Here is a 26,608-nt window from a genome sequence, read left to right on the forward strand (position 1 = left end):
TTTCAGTTTATATTTCTGTATTTCATTTGTATTTCATGTCCTTTTGTGTACATTCCTTACTAAACGCTATCTGTATTTTTCCAAGCCCACATTTCGTCAGTGTTTTTCCTCATCCTTGGAAGAGCTATCTGTATTCTTCCAAGCCCACATTTCGTCAGCGTATTTTCCTTATCCCTGAAAGAGCTATCTGGATTCTGTCCTGAACGTTGTGCTCGGCGGCTATGTCATGAAACCTGTAAAAGAAGCACAAGAAAATAGTGTAAAAATACCGTATTCTCGAGCTTGTAAAACCACAGGAAAATAGTGTAAAAATACCGTATTCTCGAGCTTGTAAAACCACAGAAAAATAGTGTAAAAATACCGTATTCTCGAGCTTGTAAAACCACAGGAATATAGTGTAAAAATACCGTATTCTCGAGCTTGTAAAACCACAGGAAAATAGTGTAAAATACCGTATTCTCGAGCTTGTAAAGCCACAGGAAAACAGTGTAAAAATACCGTATTCTCGAGCTTGTAAAACCACAGGAAAATAGTGTAAAAATACCGTATTCTCGAGCTTGTAAAACCACAGAAAAATAGTTTAAAAATACCATATTCTCGAGCTTGAAAAACCACAGGAAAATAGTGTAAAAATACCGTATTCTCGAGCTTGTAAAACCACAGGAAAATAGTATAAAAATACCGTATTCTCGAGCTTTTAAAACCACAGGAAAATAGTTTAAGGAAACGGAATTCTCGAACTTAGGCCCTTCGCAACCTCTCTTTTTGCGCTTGTGTTTGACCGATTCTCACTTCTGTTGAGCTTGTGTTTGACCGATTCTCACTTCTGTTGCGCTTGTGTTTGATCGATTCTCACTTCTGTTGCGCTTGTGTTTGACCGATTCGCACTTCTGTTGCGCTTGTGTTTGACCAATTCTCTCGGGCTAGTGCGTACGTAAGAGCATGGAACCCTCTGCTATTAGGGGTAACGTTATATCGTACTCGTCAGGACTGGTGCGTACGCGAGAGCATGGAACCCTCTGCTATTAGGGGTAACGTTATATCATACTCGTCACCAGGACTGGTGGGTACGCGGGAGCATGGAACCCTCTGCTATTAGGGGTAACGTTATATCGTACTCGTCACCAGGACTGGTGGGTACGCGGGAGCATGGAACCCTCTGCTATTAGGGGTAACGTTATATCATACTCGTCACCAGGACTGGTGGGTACGCGGGAGCATGGAACCCTCTGCTATTAGGGGTAACGTTATATCGTACTCGTCACCAGGACTGGTGGGTACGCGGGAGCATGGAACCCTCTGCTATTAGGGGTAACGTTATATCATACTCGTCACCAGGACTGGTGGGTACGCGGGAGCATGGAACCCTATGCTATTAGAGGTAACGTTATATCATACTCGTCACCAGGACTGGTGGGTACGCGGGAGCATGGAACCCTATGCTATTAGAGGTAACGTTATATCATACTCGTCACCAGGACTGGTGGGTACGCGGGAGCATGGAACCCTCTGCTATTAGAGGTAACGTTATATCATACTCGTCACCAGGACTGGTGGGTACGCGGGAGCATGGAACCCTCTGCTATTAGGGGTAACGTTATATCGTACTCGTCACCAGGACTGGTGGGTACGCGAGAGCATGGAACCCTCTGCTATTAGGGGTAACGTTATATCATACTCGTCACCAGGACTGGTGGGTACGCGAGAGCATGGAACCCTCTGCTATTAGGGGTAACGTTATATCATACTCGTCACCAGGACTGGTGGGTACGCGAGAGCATGGAACCCTCTGCTATTAGGGGTAACGTTATATCGTACTCGTCACCAGGACTGGTGGGTACGCGGGAGCATGGAACCCTCTGCTATTAGGGGTAACGTTATATCATACTTGTCACCAGGACTGGTGGGTACGCGGGAGCATGGAACCCTATGCTATTAGAGGTAACGTTATATCATACTCGTCACCAGGACTGGTGGGTACGCGGGAGCATGGAACCCTCTGCTATTAGGGGTAACGCTATATCATACTCGTCAGGACTGGTGCGTACGCAAGAGCATGGAACCCTGTGCTATTTAGGGTAAAGCTATATCATACTCACTCGTCAGGACTGGCACGTAACAACAGATCAATGCCTTTCAGGTCTGGCGTAGGTTCTACTTCAAGGGCTTCAAGCACGTTACAGAGGTACTCTAGAATGCAAGTAGAATCTATTGTTATGTGCGTGTGTATTTTACTGATAAATAACTATCTGCATATTATTGTATTATCTTACTATACTATACTGTATTATCTTACTATACTATACTGTATTATCTTACTATACTATACTGTATTATCTTACTATACTATACTGTATTATCTTACTATACTATACTGTATTATCTTACTATACTATACTGTATTATCTTACTATGCTATACTGTATTACCTTACTATACTATACTGTATTATCTTACTATACTATATTATATTACCTTACTATACTATATTGTATTATCTTACTATACTATTGTATTATCTTACTATACTATATTGTATTACCTTACTATACTATATTGTATTATCTTACTATACTATATTGTATTACCTTATTATGCTATATTGTATTATCTTACTATACTATACTGTATTATCTTACTATATTATTGTATTATCTTACTATACTATATTGCATTACCTTACTATACTATATTGGATTATCTTACTATACTATATTGTATTACCTTACTATACTATATTGTATTATCTTACTATACTATATTGTATTACCTTACTATACTATATTGTATTATCTTACTATACTATATTGTATTATCTTACTATACTATATTGTATTACCTTACTATACTATATTGTATTATCTTACTATACTATATTGTATTACCTTACTATACTATATTGTATTATCTTACTATACTATATTGTATTATCTTACTATACTATACTGTATTATCTTAATATACTATACTGTATTATCTTAATATACTATACTGTATTATCTTACTATACTATATTATATTACCTTACTATACTATATTGTATTATTTTACTATACTATATTGTATTATCTTACTATACTATACTGTATTATCATACTATACTATATTGTATTATCTTACTTTACTATACTGTATTATCTTACTATACTATACTGTATTATCCTACTATACTATTGTATTATCTTACTATGCTATATTGTATTACCTTACTATGCTATATTGTATTACCTTACTATGCTATATTGTATTATCTTACTATACTATATTGTATTACCTTACTATACTATATTGTATTATCTTACTATACTATATTGTATTACCTTACTATGCTATATTGTATTATCTTACTATACTATACTGTATTATCTTACTATATTATTGTATTATCTTACTATACTATATTGCATTACCTTACTATACTATATTGGATTATCTTACTATACTATATTGTATTACCTTACTATACTATATTGTATTATCTTACTATACTATATTGTATTACCTTACTATACTATATTGTATTATCTTACTATACTATATTGTATTATCTTACTATACTATATTGTATTACCTTACTATACTATATTGTATTATCTTACTATACTATATTGTATTACCTTACTATACTATATTGTATTATCTTACTATACTATATTGTATTATCTTACTATACTATACTATACTGTATTATCTTAATATACTATACTGTATTATCTTAATATACTATACTGTATTATCTTACTATACTATATTATATTACCTTACTATACTATATTGTATTATTTTACTATACTATATTGTATTATCTTACTATACTATACTGTATTATCATACTATACTATATTGTATTATCTTACTTTACTATACTGTATTATCTTACTATACTATACTGTATTATCCTACTATACTATTGTATTATCTTACTATGCTATATTGTATTACCTTACTATGCTATATTGTATTACCTTACTATGCTATATTGTATTATCTTACTATACTATATTGTATTACCTTATTATGCTATATTGTATTATCTTACTATACTATATGCGGGTCCAGGGGCGAAGGTTCGTAACGTACTTAGAAGTTTAGATACTTTATTTTTGTTAGAGGCCAATGGGGTCGAATCTCTAGAAAACGAATGTTATGGTTCTGCACCAAACAAGCGCAAGCGACGACTCAGTCAATCCTAAACATTTATGTGTTTATAAGGGGTTTGAGGCCAAGAGATAGAGAGATCGTTTTACCAATATCAGCGATCATTTGTCGGCAGGAATAAGCTGTGAGTTGGTGCAGTCGGAGAATCCCCTCGACATACGTATGCATTGTGCCGCGGGCTATAGAACCGAGCCATTGGCTAGCGGGGTCCTCCTCTGATCAGAAAAAAGCAATAAGTTAGATACAACGAGGGCTCTCAATAAATAGGTCATCCAGCTTTTAACAACCTCTGCCAGCCGACATTTCGTCATCCGAGGACAATAACGAGAGTGACAGAGTCCATTTCCATCGGCTGCAGAGGCTTCTAAGATGTTTTTAATTACATTTGATAACTGAAGTACAAAATTTGTGTTGAAATGGTCTCTTTCAAATTTCTTCCAATATCACAATGGGATGGGATGAAAACGATAACAAAGGTGTGGCTGGCAACATTCTTTCAAATATTTCTAAACAGAAGTAACACAAATTAGTGCGGATTGCGAGTAGAGTAATTGAAGTAATGAAGAAATATGAACTCCAAGACGAAGCGGTAGTGTCTACTAGCGAGAAGCTAGGGGTGAGTACACGAGCACCCCTCCCACCAACCCAGCCCCTCCCCCCACCTCCTACCTCTCCCTCACCCCCTACTCACACCCTCTGCCCCCACCCTACCCTCACCCCCTACTCCAAACCCTCACCTCCCCCCACCCTCACCCCCTACTCCCACCCCCCTCCCCCCACCTCCTACCCCACCCTCACCCCCTACTCCAACCCCCCTCCCCCCACCCCTCCCTCACCACGTACTCCCATCCCCTCCCCCCAACCATTACCCTAGCACGCCCATGCAAATGCCTCGACTTTTAGCAAATTGGAGACGTCGCCCGAAGGACAACGCGGATAATCTATATAACGCAAGTTATGATCTTCTGTATGCCTGATCGGTCTTCCTGTGGGCGAAGAGCGTTAATAGACATACCACGACTGCCAGGGTCGGGAGGGTAGGGCAGTTTGCCCATTTTCATAGCTGTGCTCAGTGCCATGTTTTCTTGGGTGATGAACGGTTCAAGCTGCTGAGGCAGGGTTAGCAAATGGTCGCCAATCTGTAGGGGAGGGGAAGGTCAGCAAATGGTTACCAATCTGTAGGGGAGGGGAAGGTCAGTAAATGGTCACCAATCTGTAGGGGAGGGGAAGGTCAGCAAATGGTCGCGAATCTGTAAGGGAGGGGAAGGTCAGTAAATGGTCACCAATCTGTAGGGTAGGGGAAGGTTAGCAAATGGTCGCCAATCTGTAGGGGAGGGGAATGTCAGTAAATGGTCACCAATCTGTAGGGGAGGGGAAGGTCAGTAAATGGTCGCCAATCTGTAGGGGAGGGGAAGGTCAGTAAATGGTCGCCAATCTGTAGGGGAGGGGTAGGTCAGTAAATGGTCGCCAATCTGTAGGGGAGGGGAAGGTCAGTAAATGGTCGCCAATCTGTCAGGAACACCGAACAACATCAGACGGACAGCAGGCACGTGTCCAGGATTTTTCTTGGGGGGTGCGATATCCGAAAAAATGGACCTTATTTTTCTTGGGGAGGGGGGAGTGAGTTTTCGGATAAAAATCTGAACAAAGAGGGTTTTTTGTGCCTTTGCAGTATCTCCACGGGACGTTTTTTTGTCGGATTTGGCTACATATAAAGTCTGACTAATGACATACCAGAGCGATTTCGCTTATGCTTTATAGTTTTGTCTACAAATAGCACGTCTTATTCGGACGCACCCCCTTTGGTACGGGCCTGGACGGATGGAAAGGGAGGTCAGGTGGTTGGATGGATGGAGAGGGAGGTCGAATGGACGGATGGATGGAGAGGGAGGTCGGATGGACGGATAGATGGAGAGGGAGGTCGGGTGGGCGGATAGATGGAGAGGATGTCAGGTGGATGGATGGATGGAGAGGGAGGTCGGGTGGATGGGTGGATGGATGGAGAGGGAGGTCGAATGGACGGATGGATGGAGAGGGAGGTCGGATGGAGGGATAGATGGAGAGGGAGGTCGGGTAAACGGATAGATGGAGAGGGAGGTCGGGTGGACGGATGGATCGAGAGGGAGGTCGGGTTGCAGATGGATGGAGAGGGAGGTCGGATCGACGGATGGATGGAGAGGGAGGTCCGGTGGACGGATGGAGAGGGAGTTCGGATGGACGGATAGATGGAGAGGGAGGTCGGGTGGACGGATAGATGGAGAGAGAGGTTGGGTGGACGGATAGATGGAGAGGGAGGTTGGGTGGATGGATGGATGGAGGAGGAGGTCGGGTGGATAGATGGAGGGGGAGGTCGGATTGATGGATGGAGAGGGAGGTTGGGTGTACGGATGGATGGAGGGGGAGGTCGGGTGGACGGGTGGAGGGAGGGGGAGGTCGGGTGGACGGATGGAGGGGGAGGTCGGGTGGAGGGATGGAGAGGGATTTTGGGTGTACGGATGGATGGAGGGGGAGGTCGGGTGGACGGATGGATGGAGGGGGAGGTCAGGTGGACGGATGGATGGAGGGGGAGGTCGGGTGGATGGATGGAGAGGGAGGTCAGGTGGACGGATGGATGGAGGGGGAGGTCGGGTGGACGGATGGATGGAGGGGGAGGTCAGGTGGACGGATGGATGGAGGGGGAGGTCGGGTGGATGGATGAAGTGGGAGGTTGGGTGGATGGATAGATGGATGGAGAGGGAGGTCGGGTGGACGGATGGATGGAGGGGGAGGTCGGGTGGACAGATGGATGGATGGAGAGGGAGGTTGGGTGTACAGATGGATGGAGAGGGAGGTCGGGTGGATGGATGGATGGAGAGGGAGGTCGGATTGACGGATGGATGGAAAGGGAGGTCGGATGGACGGATGGGTGGAGAGGGAGGTCTGGTGGACGGATGGGGAGGGAGTTCGGATGGACGGATAGATGGAGAGGGAGGTCGGGTGGACGGATAGATTGAGAGGGAGGTCGGGTGGATGGATGGATGGAGAGGGAGGTCGGGTGTACGGATGGATGGATGGAGAGGGAGGTGGGGTGGATGGATGTATGGAGAAGGAGGTCGGGTGGACGGATGGATGGAGAGGGAGGTTGGGTGGACAGATGGATGGAGAGGAAGGTCAGGTGGATGGATGGATGGAGAGGGAGGTTGGGTGGACAGATGGATGGAGAGGAAGGTCAGGTGGATGGATGGATGGAGAGGGAGGTCAGGTGGATGGATGGATGGAAAGGGAGGTCGGGTGGATAGATGGATGGATGGAGAGGGAGGTCGGGTGGACAGAAGGATGAAAAGGGAGGTCGGGTGGATGGATGGATGGATGGAGGGGGAGGTCGGATGGATTGATGGATGGATGGAGAGGGAGGTCGGGTGGAAGGATGGATGGAGGGGGAGGTCGGGTGGACGGATGGAGAGGGAGGTCGGGTGGATGGATGGATGGAAAGGGAGGTCAGGTGAACGGATGGATGGAAAGGGGGGTTGGGTGGACGGACGGATGGAGAGGGAGGTTTGCGTGGACGGATGGATGGAAAGGGAGGTCAGGTGGATGGATGGATGGAGAGGGAGGTCGGGTGGACGAAAGGATGAAAAGGGAGGTCGGGTGGATGGATGGATGGAGGGGGAGGTCGGGTGGATGGGTGGATGGATGGATGGATGGAGGGGGAGGTCGGGTGGAAGGATGGATGGAAGGGGAGGTCGGGTGGATGGATGGAGGGGGAGGTCGGGTGGATGGAGGGGGAGGTCGGGTGGATGGAAGGATGGAGGGGGAGATGGGGTTGATGGATGGATGAATGGGGAGATCGGGTGGACGGATGGATGAAGAGGGAGGTCGGGTGGATGGATGGATGGATGGAGGAGGAGGTCGGTTGGATAGATGGAGGGGGAGGTCGAATTGATGGATGGAGAGGGGAGTTGGGTGTACGGATGGATGGAGGGGGAGGTCGGGTGGAGGGGTGGAGGGAGGGGGAGGTCGGGTGGACGGATGGAGAGGGAGGTCGGGTGAACAGATGGATGGATGGAGAGGGATGTTGGGTGTACGGATGGATGGAGGGGGAGGTCGGGTGGACGGATGGATGGAGAGGGAGGTCGGGTGGACGGATGGACGGAGAGGGAGGCCCAGTGGATGGATGGATGGATGGAGAGGGAGGTCGGGTGGACGGATGGAAGGATAGTGAGGTTGGGTGGATGGATGGATGGAGAGGGAGGTCAGGTGGATGGATTTAGAGGGGGGTCGGGTGGACGGATGGAAGGATAGTGAGGTTGGGGGGATGGATGGATGGAGAGGGAGGTCAGGTGGATGGATTTAGAGGGAGGTCGGGTGAACAGATGGATGGAGGGGGAGATCGGGTGGACGGATGGAGAGGGAGGTCGGGTGGACGGATGGATGGATGGAGAGGGAGGTTGGGTGTACAGATGGATGGAGGGGGAGGTCGGATGGATGGAGAGGGAGGTCGGGTGGATGGATGGATGGAGGGGGAGGTCGGGTTGATGGACGGATGGGGAGGGAGGTCGGGTGGACGGATGGATGGATGGAGAGGAAGGTTGGGTGTAGGGATGGATGGAGGGGGGGTCAGATGGACGGATGGATGGAGGGGGAGGTCGGGTGGATGGTTGGAGAGGGAGGTCGGGTGGATGGATGGATGGAGAGGGAGGTTGGGTGTACGGATGGATGGAGGGGAAGGTCGGGTGAACGGATGGATGGACGAGTGGATGGATGGAGAGGGAGGTTGGGTTTACGGATGGGTGGGGGGGAGGTCGGGTGGACGGATGGATGGAGGGGGAGGTTGGGTGGAAGGATGGATGGAGGGTGAGGTCGGGTGGACGGATGGATGGAGGAAGAGGTCGGGTGGATGGATGGAGAGGGAGGTCGGGTGGACGGATGGATGGAGAGGGAGGTTGGGTGGACGGATGGATGGAGAAGGAGGTTGGGTGGACAGATGGATGGAGAGGGAGGTTGGGTGGACGGATGGATGTAGAGGGAGGTCGGGTGGACGGATGGATGGAGAGGGAGGTCGGGTGGACGGATGGAAGGATAGTGAGGTTGGGTGGATGGATGGATAGAGAGGGAGGTCGGGTGGATGGATTGAGAGGGAGGTCGGGTGGACGGATGGATGGAGAGGGAGGTCGGGTGGACGGATGGATGGAGAGGGAGATTGGGTGTACGGATGGACGGATGGAGAGGGAGGTCGGGTGGACGGATGTAGAGGGAGGTCGGGTGGACGGATGGATGGAGAGGGAGGTCGGGTGGACGGATGGATGGAGAGGGAGATTGGATGGACGGATGAAGAGGGAAGTCGGGTGGACGGATGGAGAGGGAGGTCAGGTGGATGGATGGATGGATGGAGAGGGAGGTCGGGTGGATGGAGAGGGAGGTCAGGTGGATGGATGGATGGAGAGGGAGATTGGGTGTACGGATGGATGGATGGAGAGGGAGGTCGGGTGGAGGGATGGAGAGTGAGGTTGGGTGGGAGGATGGATGGAGAGGGAGGTCGGGTGGACGGATGGATGGAGAGGGAGGTCGGGTGGACGGATGGATGGAGAGGGAGGTTGGGTGGACGGATGGATAGATGGAGAGGGAGGTCGGGTGGATGGATGGATGGAGAGGATGTCAGGTGGATAAATGGATGGAGAGGGAGATCGGGTGGATAGATGGATGGAGAGGGAGGTCGGGTGGACAGAAGGATGAAAAGGGAGGTCGGGTGGATGGATGAATGGAGGGGGAGGTCAGGTGGATGGATTGATGGATGGAGAGGGAGGTCGGGTGGACGGGTGGACGGATGGATGGAGAGGGAGGTCGGGTGGATGGATGGATGGAGAGGGAGGTCGGGTGGATGGAGAGGGAGGTTGGGTGGACGGATGGATGGAGAGGGAGGTCGGGTGGATGGATGGATAGATGGAGAGGGAGGTCAAGTGGATGGATGGAGAGGGAGGTTGGGTGTACGGATGGATGGATGGAGAGGGAGGTCAGGCGGATGGATGGATGGAGAGGGAGGTCGGGTGGATGGATGGATGGATGGAGAGGAAGGTCGGGTGGATGGATGGATGGAAAGGGAGGTCGGGTGGATGGAGAGGGAGGTTGGGTGGACGGATGGATGGAGAGGGAGGTCAGGTGGATGGATGGATGGATAGAGGGGGAGGTCGGGTGGATGGATGGATGGAGGGGGAGGTCGGGTGGATGGATGGATGGAGAGGGAGGTCAGGTGGGTGGATGGAAGGATGAAAAGGGAGGTAGGGTGGATGGATGGATGGATGGATGGATGGAGGGGGAGGTCAGGTGGACGGATGGATGGAGAGGGAGGTTGGGTGTACGGATGGATGGAGAGGTTGGGTGTACAGATGGATGGATGGAAAGGGAGGTCAGGTGGAGGGACGGACAGATGGAGGAGGCTGACAGACATATATTTCATTTCTTATGTAACTACTTAAGTGTCTTGTCCACTTTTCAGATCACAGTGAGTTGAGCTGGGCCTCACACTTCTCACATTTGGGAAACTTCAAACAGCCAATGTACCCCTACCCCCTTCATGGTGAAATGGAAGCTGCAACGTATTCATTTATTTGGGTATTGTAATCCCCACCCCTCCCCCATGAGTGGATAATGAACCCCCACCCACCCCTCTCCCCCATCACCCACCCCTCTCCCCCATTACCCACGTGGGTTATGTAGCCCTGCGGTGAGAGGCTGAAGATCGGCAGTTCACTTCTTAAAGCTGAGCCCGACTCTGCAGATACCGCTGACCAGACCTGACAAGTAAAACAAAAAAGAGATGTTAAACTTATTTGATTGCCTCTCAAAGAAACTAATGTCAAACGCCTTTACTCAATCCCCCCACCTCCCTCAAGACGTGACCTTTCCCCACCGCCCCTACCTCAAGACGTGGCATGACATGCAGTTGCTGAGGAATGGGGACGAACGTGATGTCAAACACCTTTCCCCCCCGCCCTACCTCAAGACGTGGCATGACATGCAGTTGCTGACGAATTGGGACGAACGTGATGTCAAACACCTTTCCCCCCCCCACCCTACCTCAAGACGTGGCATGACATGCAGTTGCTGACGAATTGGGACGAACGTGATGTCAAACACCTTTCCCCCCCCCCCACCCTACCTCAAGACGTGGCATGACATGCAGTTGCTGACGAATTGGGACGAACGTGATGTCAAACACCTTTCCCCCCCCCACCCTACCTCAAGACGTGGCATGACATGCAGTTGCTGACGAATTGGGACGAACGTGATGTCAAACACCTTTCCCCCCCCACCCTACCTCAAGACGTGGCATGACATGCAGTTGCTGACGAATTGGGACGAACGTGATGTCAAACACCTCCCCCCCCCCCCCTACCTCAAGACGTGGCATGACATCCAGTTGCTGACGAATTGGGACGAACGTGATGTCAAATGCCAGCCTGTGAGCCTGCTCGTTCAGTGCCTGCATCTGTTCGTGCACGGTCTGTAGGATAGTCACATCACTGTTGCCATCATCTGCTAGGGACGAAAGTTGAGTCAATCATAACACAGGCTTCCCATCCTCGTCAGTGAATGCATTGGTGTAATCAATCATACCACGGTCTTCCCATCCTTATCAGTGAATGCATTGGTGTAATCAAACATACCACAGGCTCCCCTTTCTTGTCAGTGAATGCAATGGTGTAATCAAACATACCACAGGCTTCCCATCCTTGTCAGTGAATGCATTGGTGTAATCAATCATACCACAGGCTTCCCATCCTTATCAGTGAATGCATTGGTGTAATCAATCATACCACGGTCTTCCCATCCTTGTCAGTGAATGCATTGGTGTAATCAATCATACCACAGGCTTCCCATCCTTATCAGTGGATGCAATGGTGTAATCAAACATACCACAGGCTTCCCATCCTCGTCAGTGAATGCATTGGTGTAATCAATCATACCACGGTCTTCCCATCCTTATCAGTGAATGCATTGGTGTAATCAAACATACCACAGGCTCCCCTTTCTTGTCAGTGAATGCAATGGTGTAATCAAACATACCACAGGCTTCCCATCCTTGTCAGTGAATGCATTGGTGTAATCAATCATACCACAGGCTTCCCATCCTTATCAGTGAATGCATTGGTGTAATCAATCATACCACGGTCTTCCCATCCTTGTCAGTGAATGCATTGGTGTAATCAATCATACCACAGGCTTCCCATCCTTATCAGTGGATGCAATGGTGTAATCAAACATACCACAGGCTTCCCATCCTCGTCAGTGAATGCATTGGTGTAATCAATCATACCACGGTCTTCCCATCCTTATCAGTGAATGCATTGGTGTAATCAAACATACCACAGGCTCCCCTTTCTTGTCAGTGAATGCAATGGTGTAATTTATCATACCACGGTCTTCCCATCCTCGTCAGTGAATGCATTGGTGTAATCAAACATACCACAGGCTTCCCATCCTTATCAGTGAATGCATTGGTGTAATTTATCATACCACAGGCTTCCCATCCTTGTCAGTGGATGCATTGGTGTAATCAAACATACCACAGGCTTCCCATCCTTGTCAGTGAATGCATTGGTGTAATTAATCATACCACAGGCTTCCCATCCTTGTCAGTGAATGCATTGGTGTAATCAATCATACCACAGGCTTCCCATCCTTATCAGTGAATGCATTGGGGTAATTAATCATACCACAGGCTTCCCATCCTTGTCAGTGAATGCATTGGTGTAATCAATCATACCACAGGCTTCCCATCCTTATCAGTGAATGCATTGGTGTAAATAATAATACCACAGGCTTCCCATCCTTGTCAGTGAATGCATTGGTGTAATCAATCATACCACAGGCTTCCCATCCTTATCAGTGAATGCATTGGTGTAATTAATCATACCACAGGCTTCCCATCCTTGTCAGTGAATGCATTGGTGTAATTAATCATACCACAGGCTTCCCATCCTTATCAGTGAATGCATTGGTGTAATTAATCATACCACAGGCTTCCCATCCTTGTCAGTGAATGCATTGGTGTAATCAATCATACCACAGGCTTCCCATCCTTATTAGTGAATGCATTTGGTGTAATTAATGATACCACAGGCTTCCCATACTTGTCAGTGAATGCATTGGTGTAATCAACCATACCACAGGCTTCCCATCCTTATCAGTGAATGCATTGGTGTAATCAAACATACCACAGGCTTCCCATCCTTGTCAGTGAATGCATTGGTGTAATCAAACATAATAACAAGGAGGGGGGTATGCAGATTCAGAATTTCATAACAAGGGATGGACAAGGGGGTCTTCAAATTGGGCAGAAAACCATAGAACCTCAAAAAAACTCAAAGCAAAGGTGAGAACCAACCAACTCAGAACTGGTAACTGAAATCCAGTGGTGATAGGCAAAGGCAGTCCAGTCTGAATGCAGTCTTACCAACCCAGGCCCGTACCCAAGGGGGGGTGCAGTCTTACCAACCCAGGCCCGTAACCAGGGGGGGTGCAGTCTTACCAACCCAGGCCCGTAACCAGGGGGGGATGCAGTCTTACCAACCCAGGCCCGTAACCAGGGGGGTGCAGTCTTACCAACCCAGGCCCGTAACCAGGGGGGGATGCAGTCTTACCAACCCAGGCCCGTAACCAGGGGGGGATGCAGTCTTACCAACCCAGGCCCGTAACCAGGGGGGGATGCAGTCTTACCAACCCAGGCCCGTAACCAGGGGGGGTGCAGTCTTACCAACCCAGGCCCGTAACCAGGGGGTGATGCAGTCTTACCAACCCAGGCCCGTAACCAGGGGGGATGCAGTCTTACCAACCCAGGCCCGTAACCAGGGGGGGTGCAGTCTTACCAACCCAGGCCCGTAACCAGGGGGGGATGCAGTCTTACCAACCCAGGCCCGTAACCAGGGGGGATGCAGTCTTACCAACCCAGGCCCTTACCCAGGGGGGTGCAGTCTTACCAACCCAGGCCCTTACCCAGGGGGGGTGCAGTCTTACCAACCCAGGCCCGTACCCAGGGGGGTGCAGTCTTACCAACCCAGGCCCGTACCCAGGGGGGTGCAGTCTTACCAACCCAGGCCCGTACCCAGGGGGGGTGCAGTCTTACCAACCCAGGCCCGTACCTGAGGGGGGTGCAGTCTTACCAACCCAGGCCCATACCAAGGGGGGGTGCAGTGGGTGCAAAAAATCCCTTTTTGTTCTTTTGGTGGGTGGTCAGATTTTTATCAGAAAACTCACTTCCCACCTCCCCCAGAAAAATTTGGTCCACTTTTTTGGACTTCGCACACCCCCCAAGAAAAATCCTGGGCATGGGCCTGAAACCTGTCTGAAGTTTCTGTATAAACTCCAGTCTGAATGCAATCTTAACTAACCTGTCTGAAGTTTCTGTATAAACTCCAGTCTGAATGCAATCTTAACTAACCTGTCTGAAGTTTCTGTATAAACTCCAGTCTGAATGCAATCTTAACTAACCTGTCTGAAGTTTCTGTATAAACTCCAGTCTGAATGCAATCTTAACTAACCTGTCTGAAGTTTCTGTATAAACTCGAGTAAAGTGTTGAAGTCAGTTGGCCTCTCCTTCTGCAAGTAGTTGTACCATTTGAAGGGACGAGCGGGCCTGGACCGGTCACCAGTCCCTTTGCCACTGATGTCGCTGCCACATGAGGTCAACATATCACGCAAGTTCCTGTCATGTGACCGCAGCCTTATCATCAGATCACCTGATCAAAACGTCAATCAAATGAGGCAATTAAGATATCATGCAAATTCCTGTCCTGTGACCGCAGCCTTATCATCAGATCACCTGATCAAAACGTCAGTCAAATGAGGCAGTTAACATATCACACAAGTTCCTGTCATGTGACCGCAGCCTTATCATCAGATCACCTGATCAAAACGTCAATCAAATGAGGCAATTAACATAGTTGGTTCCATATTGGGACCTTGGGTTTGTCAGCTCCTTATCATAACATCCTTTTTGAAAGCTACTAAAATAATAATGGAAGCCAGCTAGCCTCTCCCAGGCCCCCTTCGAGAAACTTTACTCCTTTGGATTCAAAATGGCGGATGTCCTTGAAACCAAGAAGGAAATCAATAGGTGATGTCATAATGAAGTGACTGAGTAGCCTAGGGTCACCTGGGGTCGCCTGGGGTTAAGGAGAAAAAGCGTGTTGTCTATGACGGTCCTACCTGCTTTTCAATTCTCAAAGTTTAAATCTAATTTTTACCACAGATCTGGATTAACCGGAAGGCATTCTGAAAGAGAGTCCAGTCCTCATGCATTTCTTCTGAGGGGGGGAGGGGGGAGGATTCCTGATCCAGTCGACACTGCTGCCTGAGATGTGTTATACATTCTCCCAGACTTCCAGCATAAGCGCTGAAGAACTCCTGCATATCAGCATTAAGTCATTATAAGACAGAGTGAAAGAACATCATGACTACCAGCCCAGAGGTACAAAAACTCTAAATTGGGGATGGTGAATCAATCATCTTCTCAGATAAGGACATACAGAGTTCTCTCTCATCGCAATTATAACTGATTATTTTCAATGTATGTATGTAGAAACCTGGCTCTAAACATTAGGGACTATTAAACCATCGTTTTCTCGGTTGACGAGAGAGCCTGGTCTCTCATCACTTGCACTTCATAATTTGTACACCTACCTCAAGCACCTGACAAAGGCAGCAGGCAGCATAACCATCAGTAAGCAGAACACAGTGATTGACAGCCTCATCAGCCAGGCAGAATACATGATCTACCGACTCCGCCATCAGCCCTGCCATCTCCAGGAACCCCTCCACCCTGAGGGGTATCCCCTGTAGCCGGGAGGAGAGGTGTGTCTGCTGGAGGGAGGGGTAGTCTAGTAGGTAGTGGGTGTAGGGGGAGAAGACAGCATCCACGAGGGTAGTGATGGATGCTGGATTGCACTTTGATTGTTGTTGATTGATGGCTGTTTCTAAGCCGAGGGCAAACCTTGTGGATACCTAAAACAGAAGAACAATCGTCACATTAGACAGTTCCAAGCTGATTAAGATCTAGACTCTCCGCAAATAAAAGCATTTTATACAAGTGAGTAGATTTCCTTTTGGGTATTGTACCTGTCTAAGCTCAATGAGTCGCACCAGTACGTTATCATCATCCTTGATGTACTCTGTGATACACTGCGGTAGAGACGGGGTCAGGTGGGTAAGGGCCTGGGTCAAAAGAACACACAGAACCGTCCCAGGCTCAGGGAAGACTTGACTACACCACGTGACCTGTAGGGTGCAAGCAGAGTAGTTGAGTAGTCGAAGTAGAGGTTAATAAGATTTGAGCCAAGATGATAGGAAAAGAGGGAGAGGACGATTCAATACCAAGTGGGGCTTTACTTCATTGCGTGAACTTTAGGTAACAAGCAATGATGATAAGGCAATGTCATGATGAAAGTGATGAGTGGGTGGATGGACAACGTGATATGGTTGCCATAGTTACCTCAGTATGCCATGTCGAGAGTATAACATCGTAAAAGGTGGCTAACCAGTCTACCATAGGTCGATTGGGGTCTTCTGTCCGAGTATTGTTCCACGCCTGTTGCAGCTTGGTCTGAATTGCAAAAAGAAAAAGAAAATTAAGATTTGTTTATGAATACTTTTTAAAGGCTATTAGGAACTTATAAACGCAGGTGGTTTCTATTATTTACAAAATATTGCATCAATTTGTAAATAAGTTTTTTTCATCTTAAATGAGTCAGTAGTATGGCAGCTGCACTCTATGCCCAGGCCTTCTATGATTGGACCATTGTGTATCAGTGCCTTCTATGATTGGACCATTGTGTATCAGTGCCTTCTATGATTGGACCATTGTGTATCAATGCCTTCTATGATTGGACCATTGTGTATCAGTGCCTTCTATGATTGGTCCATTGTGTATCAGTACCTTCTATGATTGGACCATTGTGTATCAGTGCCTTCTATGATTGGTCCATTATGTATCAGTGCCTACTATGATTGGAAAATTGTGTATGAGTGCCTTCTATGATTGGACCATTGTGTATCAGTGCCTTCTATGATTGGACCATTGTGTATCAGTGCCTTCTATGATTGGACCATTGTGTATCAGTGCCTTCTATGATTGGACCATTGTGTATCAGTGCCTTCTATGATTGGACCATTGTGTATCAGTGCCTTCTATGATTGGACCATTGTGTATCAGTGCCTTCTATGATTGGACCATTGTGTATCAGTGCCTTCTATGATTGAACCATTGTGTATCAGTGCCTACTATGATTGGACCATTGTGAATGAGTGCCTTCTATGATTGGACCATTGTGTATCAGTGCCTTCTATGATTGGTCCATTGTGTATCAGTACCTTCTATGATTGGACCATTGTGTATCAGTGCCTTCTATGATTGGTCCATTATGTATCAGTGCCTACTATGATTGGAAAATTGTGTATGAGTGCCTTCTATGATTGGAGCATTGTGAATGAGTGCCTTCTACGATTGGACCATTGTGTATCAGTGCCTTCTATGATTGGACCATTGTGTATCAGTGCCTTCTATGATTGGATCATTGTGTATCAGTGCCTTCTATGATTGGTCCATTGTGTATCAGTGCCTTCTATGATTGGTCCATTGTGTATCAGTGCCTACTATGATTGGACCATTATGTATCAGTGCCTACTATGATTGGACCATTGTGTATCAGTGCCTTCTATGATTGGACCATTGTGTATCAGTGCCTTCTATGATTGGACCATTGTGTATCAGTGCCTTCTGTGATTGGACCATTGTGTATCAGTGCCTTCTATGATTGGACCATTGTGTATCAGTGCCTTCTATGATTGGACCATTGTGTATCAGTGCCTTCTATGATTGGACCATTGTGTATCAGTGCCTTCTATGATTGGACCATTGTGTATCATTGCGTTCTATGATTGAACCATTGTGTATCAGTGCCTTCTATGATTGGATCATTGTGTATCAGTGCCTACTATGATTGGACCATTGTGTATCAGTGCCTACTATGATTGGACCATTGTGTATCAGTGCCTACTATGATTGGACCATTGTGTATCAGTGCCTACTATGATTGGACCATTGTGTATCAGTGCCTACTATGATTGGACCATTGTGTATCAGTGCCTTCTATGATTGGACCATTGTGTATCAGTGCCTTCTATGATTGGACCATTGTGTATCAGTGCCTTCTATGATTGGACCATTGTGTATCAGTGCCTTCTATGATTGGACCATTGTGTATCAGTGCCTTCTATGATTGGACCATTGTGTATCAGTGCCTTCTATGATTGGACCATTGTGTATCAGTGCCTTCTATGATTGGACCATTGTGTATCAGTGCCTTCTATGATTGGACCATTGTGTATCAGTGCCTTCTATGATTGGACCATTGTGTATCAGTGCCTTCTATGATTGGGCCATTGTGTATCAGTGCCTTCTATGATTGGACCATTGTGTATCAGTGCCTTCTATGATTGAACCATTGTGTATCAGTGCCTACTATGATTGGGCCATTGTGAATGAGTGCCTTCTATGATTGGACCATTGTGTATCAGTGCCTTCTATGATTGGTCCATTGTGTATCAGTACCTTCTATGATTGGACCATTGTGTATCAGTGCCTTCTATGATTGGTCCATTGTGTATCAGTGCCTACTATGATTGGAAAATTGTGTATGAGTGCCTTCTATGATTGGAGCATTGTGAATGAGTGCCTTCTATGATTGGTCCATTGTGTATCAGTGCCTACTATGATTGGACCATTGTGTATCAGTGCCTTCTATGATTGGACCATTGTGTATCAGTGCCTTCTATGATTGGAGCATTGTGTATCAGTGCCTACTGTGATTGGAAAATTGTGTATGAGTGCCTTCTATGATTGGACCATTGTGTATCAGTGCCTTCTATGATTGGACCATTGTGTATCAGTGCCTTCTACGATTGGACCATTGTGTATCAGTGCCTTCTACGATTGGACCATTGTGTATCAGTGCCTTCTATAATTGGACCATTATGTATGAGTACCTTCTATGATTGGACCATTGTGTATCTTTTAGATTTGCATCGTACTGATACAGTGGGCTATCAATCCCAATGCATAAAAAATATGCTGTTATTATATAGCTAATGTAGCCTGATTTTAGAATAGATCATTCAAATGATTCACTTAGATTCAATTTATTTACACAACCCACACTCGAGGTTATCAAGAGGTCAGATTATGACTATCCCTTCAGTTGTTCAGTGAAATAGTTATTTTATCACTTTTCTCACGTTTCATCATCACGATCATCACGATTTCCTGAGATTACCATTCAAAGAAAAGGCGTTATACCAAATAACTTTTGATAAAATAGATCACTTCCATCTCAAACTTACTTTCACCTGACGTGACTAGGGTGCTCTTTTCTGAGCGAAGTGGGTCAAAGTAATATTATTGTATTGTTTTCCGCGATTCAAGGGAATGCTTATTGTCCTTGGCTACTTAAAAGTAAATTACTCGTGTCCTGCGAATTATCGCCGCTTTTGCGTAAGACGACCACGGACCATAGAAGTGTCATAGCATGAATGTATTTCGCATAGCACCCGGTTTTTCTGGAACTCTAATTGGAAGCAAAAAGAATGCAGATACTCTCACAATAACTAAAGTTGTAGCTGAAGAGATAGGATTGTCATTGTTTCTCTAATAATGTGATGATATGCATATTTGCTTATCATCATTCGCTACTTCTAAGTAAATTACCCTTGACATGTAATTTATGCGCCTTTTTTTAACATAAGAAGTCTACGGATTTGAAGTCTCATAATCTGTATGTGTTTCAAATAGCACCTTGAATTTATTGAAAACGGATGATTCATGAAAAAAAACTTCCAGCATAGACTTTAACAAGATTGAAGGGGGATAGTCGAGAAGAGATAGTACTGCTTCTCTAAAGTTTGATGAACCACTTATTGGCTTATCATCATTGGCTACTGTTAAGCAAATTATTCTTGACCTGTAATTTATGCGCCCTTTTGTGCATTTGGAAGTCTAACGCAATTTGAAATCCTTGACGTTGTGTGTGTGTATTGGATGTATTTCACAAAGCACCAAATTCTTGTGGAACATATTGAAAGTGAACAATTCGTGATAAAAGAACAAAGGAAATGGACTTTTTCACTGAACCACTGAAGGGATAGTCATAATCTGACCTCTTGATAACCTCGAGTGTGGGTTGTGTAAATAAATAGAATCATTTGAATGATCTGTTCTAAAATCTGGCTACATTAGCTATATAATAACAATTTTTTTATGCATTGGGATTGATAGCCCACTGTATCAGTACGACGCAAATCTAAAAGAATGCAACCTGCCATGTATCCAGCTCTAATTCGAATAACTCCAATTGCTCATAATCTTGTGTAAACAACAGTTCTCAAGTTGCCTGCAAAATTACTCATAGCTATAAATAGCTTTTGGTGTTTCACAATATTTTTCCCTTAAGACAAATCAGTAAAATAATAGTAGCAACACGTTCAGTGTATAGTCATGATACCACAGGTAGCTGTTTCCTTGTTAAAACGAGCCTAAACTCCGGAATGCATTTTGGCGCAAAGATTCTTAGGCATAACAAGCATAATTTGATACAGAACTCAGGTGTTTTAAAGAATTTATTTAACTTTTACCATGGAAACTCTTCTTATATGTATTTAAAACAGATACGTTTTTTGTATCGAGATAAAAAGTAAGCAATCGGCCCATTTTTGAAAACATATTGTTTTAAGTTTGAGTTACTTACCAAATGGTCAATTGTGATTGGCTTATGTTGAGTAAATTTTACTGCCAGACTCAAGGGACTTATCCCTTACAATCTGATTGGTTAAAGAGATGGTAATCACGGTAACCCACTTATCTCCATATTGCTTTTGGCATCTCCATATTGTTTCAAAAATGTGTTATCAGTGCCTTCTATGATTGGACCATTGTGTATCAGTGCCTTCTATGATTGGACCATTGTGTATCAGTGCCTTCTATGATTGGACCATTGTGTATCAGTGCCTTCTATGATTGGACCATTGTGTATCAGTGCCTTCTATGATTGGACCATTGTGTATCAGTGCCTTCTATGATTGGACCATTGTGTATCAGTGCCTTCTATGATTGGACCATTGTGTATCAGTGTCTACTATGATTGGACCATTGTGTATCAGTGCTGTCATAATTCAGTATTCTAGCTGCAAGGAGAGTTATTAGTTTCCCAAATTTATCTTAGAGTTAAAACAAAGAAGCAAATACTAATTTGACTGTGAATGTATATCAGCCGTCACATGACCTACCTTATGACATCTGATGTAATAGTTCTGTAACTGGTCAAGTCTGTCGATAGCAGTAAATATTTTGACATAACTTTTGGTTTCATCTAAAACAAAAAAGCACATATGGTTACAATTTACCTGTTTTCACGGTTTTGAATTCTACTATATCCCTGCTTGGTTTGGGAAAATGCCATGTGTATACATGTGTGTTTGCAAACTGTTCACCTGAAACCGAGGCTTGTACTGTATTTATGAACACTTAGTCTCTTCGTTCTTATCCTTATCGCCCACAGTGGAATTCAAAAATGGCCTATTGTAATATGTAATATAAGAGATAAATAGCTGGAAATAATTAATTTGCAGAGCTGAACAGATTATGCACACCTAGACAATGGTTGTTGAAGGCAGCCACGATCTTTGGGCTCAACAAGGCTTCCAGTCTGTTTTTTAATCCTTCAAGCATGCGACGACGCTCTGCATAATCTGGGACATCTTGGAGTACATTCTAAAGTGATTAGAAAGTATTAAAAGCAACAACAACAACAATAAAAACTTAAAAAAAAAACATAAAAAGAGAGTTAACATGGAAAGTGGAACATTAGAAAGCCTCTCACATGTGTTAATGGAGAATCACAGAATGGACTAAAATAGGACATCTTACCAGACTCTTATGCATTCCAACAAGTTTATCTGATATCTGAAAATAGTTTAGAAATCAATGAGTTGCTTTCAACAGTCTCAACACCACATTTGACATTGTATGCCTGTGTATGTAGACTATTGTTCCTACCTGTGCATGTCACAAATTGTTTTTGTAAAAGTAATATCTAATTTAGTTATCTTATAAATGTTTTAGTTAAATAAGTTCAAACAAAGACCTGGTTCTTGCAGTACCACGCACAAGATGAAAAACCTTTGGTGACAGGGCCTTTGCCCATGCTGGGCCTTCTGCGTGGAACTCGCTACCTAAGTTATTTAGGGACATAAAAGGCCTTTAGCCATTTAAACAGGCACTAAAAAAACTAAAAAAAGGATTTGTTAATAAGCTTGATGTGTTACAATTTGTTACATCGATTTAAGTTAGAGGTTTTGTAAAAATTTGTCTTCTGTTGAGCACTTTAGAATATTTTTACATAGGTTTAGTCCATTATAAATAAATTATAAATTAATTAATCATGCCCCTAACCAAAGCTCCAGTAATATTGAATGCAATAACAGGTTCTAGGGGGGTAGGCTGGGGCTTGTTGGACAATAGGGGTGATGACCCGCACATTACTCTGTTTCCCTGTGCTCCAATCCTTTGTGTTAACTTCTTTGTTTTGTATGTTTTTGTAATGTACAGCATTAGTTTTTCTTGTTGACTCAATAAAGTTGAGAAAAAGGTATGTGATTATGGTGTCTCTAGCAGGATTCCAATAATTGAAAAAAAAAAGGTTTAGAACCCACAGCTATGATATCGCCAGACTCAAACACTTTATCAACATCGGATGAGAGGGTAGTCCAGTTATCAGCCTCCTAAAACAAAAAAAAAGTGTCTTTTACAATAATGTCACATAAGTTTTAGGAATGAGGAAAGCATAAAATAACTATAAAAACTTATCATAAGCTTATAGCCAAATTTGTTGTTGCACCAAGAATTCAAAACGATTTCTCATCTGAAAATAGCGGATAGTCAACCATACCACCATTACCAATCAATTCCCTTGCTGTATAAATGAGCTATTGCCACTCTCCTATATCCTGTATGGGGTCAAATAGTTTAGGATGTGACAGTGAAAACATGTAAGCCATCTATTGGTTTTGTCAGAAGATTGACTATGTGCTATTCCCAAAGAGACAAGGATTTTGGATGCGCAAAGGTTGCAAAACAACGAATTTGGCAAGATAGCATTTTTTAAAATACAATTTGCTTTATTGTAAAAATCTGAATTCTCATTAAGCCCTGAAACTAGGGGTGACAGGTGCAATTCAAGTTTTAGAGGACCCTGTCCCCCTTCTGCAACATATTGTAGTGATGCAAGCATTCGGTTGATGGGGCCCATGACTTAAATGCTGCAAAGGGAGGTGCTACTATGCCCATGTTGCAGGCTCACAATGGCAGTCCCATGACTTCTGACCTGTAGCCCTTGGGACGCCGCTTGCATGTGAGACTTGACTGTGTCCAATTCCATCAGCATTTTCATCGACTGAGCAGTGTTCTCTTCAACCTAACAAAGGCAAATTTGCAAATAAAGTTTGAATATTTGATTATTTGTCCATGAAATTTTGTTTGGTTTTAATATGAGAATACCAAGATTGATTTTTTTCTTTTTCTCTTCTTTTTTCTCATAGATTCATTACTAGTAAATCTACCTGACCTTTTTAATATCCTCCTTGACCATGTGCATCTGTTCCCTCAAAAGAGACGCTTCATGCTGGACATTGTCTATTTCTCTCACAACTCTGCCAAATGAAGTGTTAAAAAAATGAACATACCTATGCCCATGCAGCCATACTTAGCATCAGCCTGAAATCCCTCCAAATAAACAGCTGCTCAAATTGTTTTGCATGTCTGTGTTTAGACTTGACGGGCAATACTAAACCGACTAATCGCAAGATGACATATCATACCCTCTACGCCATGTAGTATACATCATACCTTGGAATATTGTTAACTGCCTGCACGCTGGTTTCTTCAAGGGCATTATTTACTTCCTAAGGATAAATAATATATAATATTATTATATAAGGATAAATTGAAATGTTCAATAGACTGAGTACAAACACAATAACTATCTATAAATGAATTAAACTCTACTATTCAAAGGGCGTAGGCTTATAATTAACTTTAAAAATTTGTTGACACTTCTCTTAAACTGTTGCACACAGCAACAACAATATCATGTCAATAATGATAATTCAGTGTTGGCTAGGGTGATAGCCAAAGGCTAATCAAATCTTTGCCTTTAAGACGTAGTGCAGTGTGCAAACAGTGATTGCTCATCAAATAAATGTTTACCTGAATGAAAAGTTGAAGCTTCATGACAAGCGTGGAGGCATGGGCCTGGGGGAAAAAATATGAATAATCAATTCTAGGAAGAATCCAATATTGGATTTCTTTAAAATGCTCTGATTGGCTAGAGTGGATGCAATGAAAACACAGGTTTTCCATATGTGCAGCAAGACATCAGAAATAATCAGAAATAATTCCACTATGGGATTTAAGAAAGTTAATCACCAATTCTTAAATTCCATCTTTTTTGCAGGAAATTTACCATGGAATCCTCTCATTGGTGATATTTTTTCTATTGTATTTGAAAAATGCTAGCACATGATCTAAATATTTTAATTTTATAGGCTGCGTAGTTGCACAGAATGATTGCACTCATTCTGCTTGCAGTGTCAGTCTAAGTACAGTTTTTCAGATGCATAGAAAACAGGCTGTGCAGGGGGCGTGGCACCCTTCCTGGACTCCCATAAAGTGAGTCATTTAATGTAGAAGGAACACACGCACCCCTATAAGCAAATCCCGGCTACATGCCCGGACTTTGGTGTTATCACAGGGCAGGTCAGGTACAACTTTATTTAACAATGCTGGCCACAACAACGGATTTTAAAATAACAAAACTGCTGATTTGCATGTCGGGGGTGGAATTCACAATACAGTAGATTACTAAAGTGTGACAGTTACAATACAAAAAAAATACAATTCGATTAGATAACATAAAGCTTGAATAGCAGGCAGACTCAATTAGGGACAGATCTTAGAAGTGTGAACACAAAGGCCCTTGCATTTGAAAATCAAGTTCATCTTTCTTTTTCCTCATAACGCGTGGATGAGGGGTTTCCTGGATTTCAACAATGATACACAAACTCTAATGTTTGTTTAGATGAACATTGTTAAAAGACAAACAAATTCATTCATAAACTTCAATGCGTAAAGAGTTGAACAAAATAAAAACATGTTAGATCTTTATAACAGTAATTTTTTTGCCGAATTTTCAGAACAAAACACAAACATTCAACGTCATCCACGACTCACATCAACAGGGATCTTGTCATCGCGGGCGCGCAACGCTGAATTCACCCACTCCTTGACGTCAAAATTGTCATTAGAAAACTTCGAAAAGTCCATTTTATCCCAAGTAACAGCTAAGAACTTCTTCTGTGGAAGCGTCAGGAGATATCTTGGTAGAAAGTTGAAAACAGTGCTTTTTGGCCCGCCATCTTGGATACGTGGAACACCGCTGGGCGAGACACAGGTAGCCCGTTGTCTTAGAATCAATGACACGATCATAAAATGCATATGCGATAATATTGATATCTAATATTCATGATATGATACTTTATCGGTCCTCTAAATGTTTCTAGACTTTTGCTATTTTTATTGTTATAAATGCGCGTTTTTTTTAAATTAACAGGCTTCTATGGTGGGAGCCCTGTGCTTTAAAACCTAGTCTCTCTCGTCTTTAAATTTCCAAAATGGCCGCTCTCCCGCGTGTTTTCGTGTCATTTGGTTTCTACTAAGTATTTCGCTCTTATTCTTAATAATTGGGCTAGAAGACAACAGGAGCCATGTCTGTGGATGCTAGACTACCATGCAAGCGTAAGAGCGTAGCAAGTATATCGGTATCTGAGCCCAAACATATCGTTACCCCCGGAGACGTGATAACCGAAGACACTGGGTACATGAGGTAAGCGTGAAACTCAAGAGTTTAAAGTAATGGTACCTATTATCGGACACTTAAGATTTACGCTAAAATATCTCGGGTACTAAACACAATTGAATCTTAGGTTTTACAGCTAGAAATCACTTACTATTAAACTGATGGTTAAATTCGGGAGGAAATAATCGTTAATAAGAAGTGTTGTGAAGCCCTATTGTCAGATGCACTTACCTATTATCGGACACCCTAGCCCTATTATTGAACAGCGGATTTCTTCGCAAAACATAACGGGAAAATCATTCTTCATTTCCAATCAAATACAGCAGGCAATTCACGATAGAATCTAGTTTGAGACTCTTTCTCTGCTGTTGCAAGAAATTCAAAACACATGCAATTCGTGCATGACAAACTGCACGTCGAATTGTGCTTTCGCTTGGCGATCGCTCAAATTTATGTTGAATCGTTCGGCGTTTGCTCGGCTGTCCGATAATAGGGCACTGAGGCTGGGTTCAAAC

The 26,608-nt window shown here is 44.4% G+C and overlaps 2 protein-coding genes across 8 annotated transcripts in view; one reads left to right on the forward strand and one right to left on the reverse strand.

The window, feature by feature from the left end:
* LOC5507948 (conserved oligomeric Golgi complex subunit 7) lies at positions 1-25,747 on the reverse strand. 4 transcript variants are annotated; one of them, XM_048731111.1, is made up of 20 exons: positions 25,469-25,747; positions 24,446-24,490; positions 24,086-24,141; positions 23,805-23,889; positions 23,565-23,654; positions 22,894-22,962; positions 22,109-22,144; positions 21,832-21,952; positions 21,469-21,551; positions 16,625-16,735; positions 16,252-16,410; positions 15,817-16,137; positions 15,381-15,540; positions 14,676-14,873; positions 11,531-11,670; positions 10,839-10,928; positions 5,174-5,297; positions 4,248-4,373; positions 2,100-2,190; positions 1-233 (listed from the first exon to the last, which is right to left on the reverse strand). In XM_048731111.1, exons 1-20 carry the CDS (start codon positions 25,730-25,732, stop codon positions 155-157), a joined length of 2,448 nt encoding a protein of 815 aa, XP_048587068.1. In that variant the 5' UTR covers positions 25,733-25,747; the 3' UTR covers positions 1-154. The 4 variants fall into 4 exon arrangements, with proteins under 4 accessions (XP_048587068.1, XP_048587067.1, XP_048587070.1 ...); XM_048731110.1 differs by having other exon boundaries at positions 11,531-11,673; XM_048731113.1 differs by lacking the exons at positions 1-233; positions 2,100-2,190; positions 4,248-4,373 and having other exon boundaries at positions 5,244-5,482; positions 11,531-11,673.
* A 136-nt stretch (positions 25,748-25,883) lies between these two features.
* Positions 25,884-26,608, forward strand: part of LOC5507962 (exosome complex component RRP4) — a 36,703-nt gene continuing 35,978 nt past the window's right edge. For 3 of the 4 annotated variants that reach the window (XR_007312474.1, XM_048731115.1, XM_048731116.1), the window contains exon 1: positions 25,884-26,120. Coding sequence is in view for 3 of the 4 variants with exons in the window: in XM_048731115.1 (XP_048587072.1) it covers positions 26,002-26,120 (119 nt within the window). In the remaining variant the exon portion in view is untranslated. The remainder of the gene's footprint in view (positions 26,121-26,608) is intronic. The other variant, XM_048731114.1, reaches the window with a different exon arrangement.

Source organism: Nematostella vectensis, chromosome 8 (genome assembly GCF_932526225.1).
Source record: "Nematostella vectensis chromosome 8, jaNemVect1.1, whole genome shotgun sequence".
NCBI classification, from domain to species: domain Eukaryota; kingdom Metazoa; phylum Cnidaria; class Anthozoa; order Actiniaria; family Edwardsiidae; genus Nematostella; species Nematostella vectensis.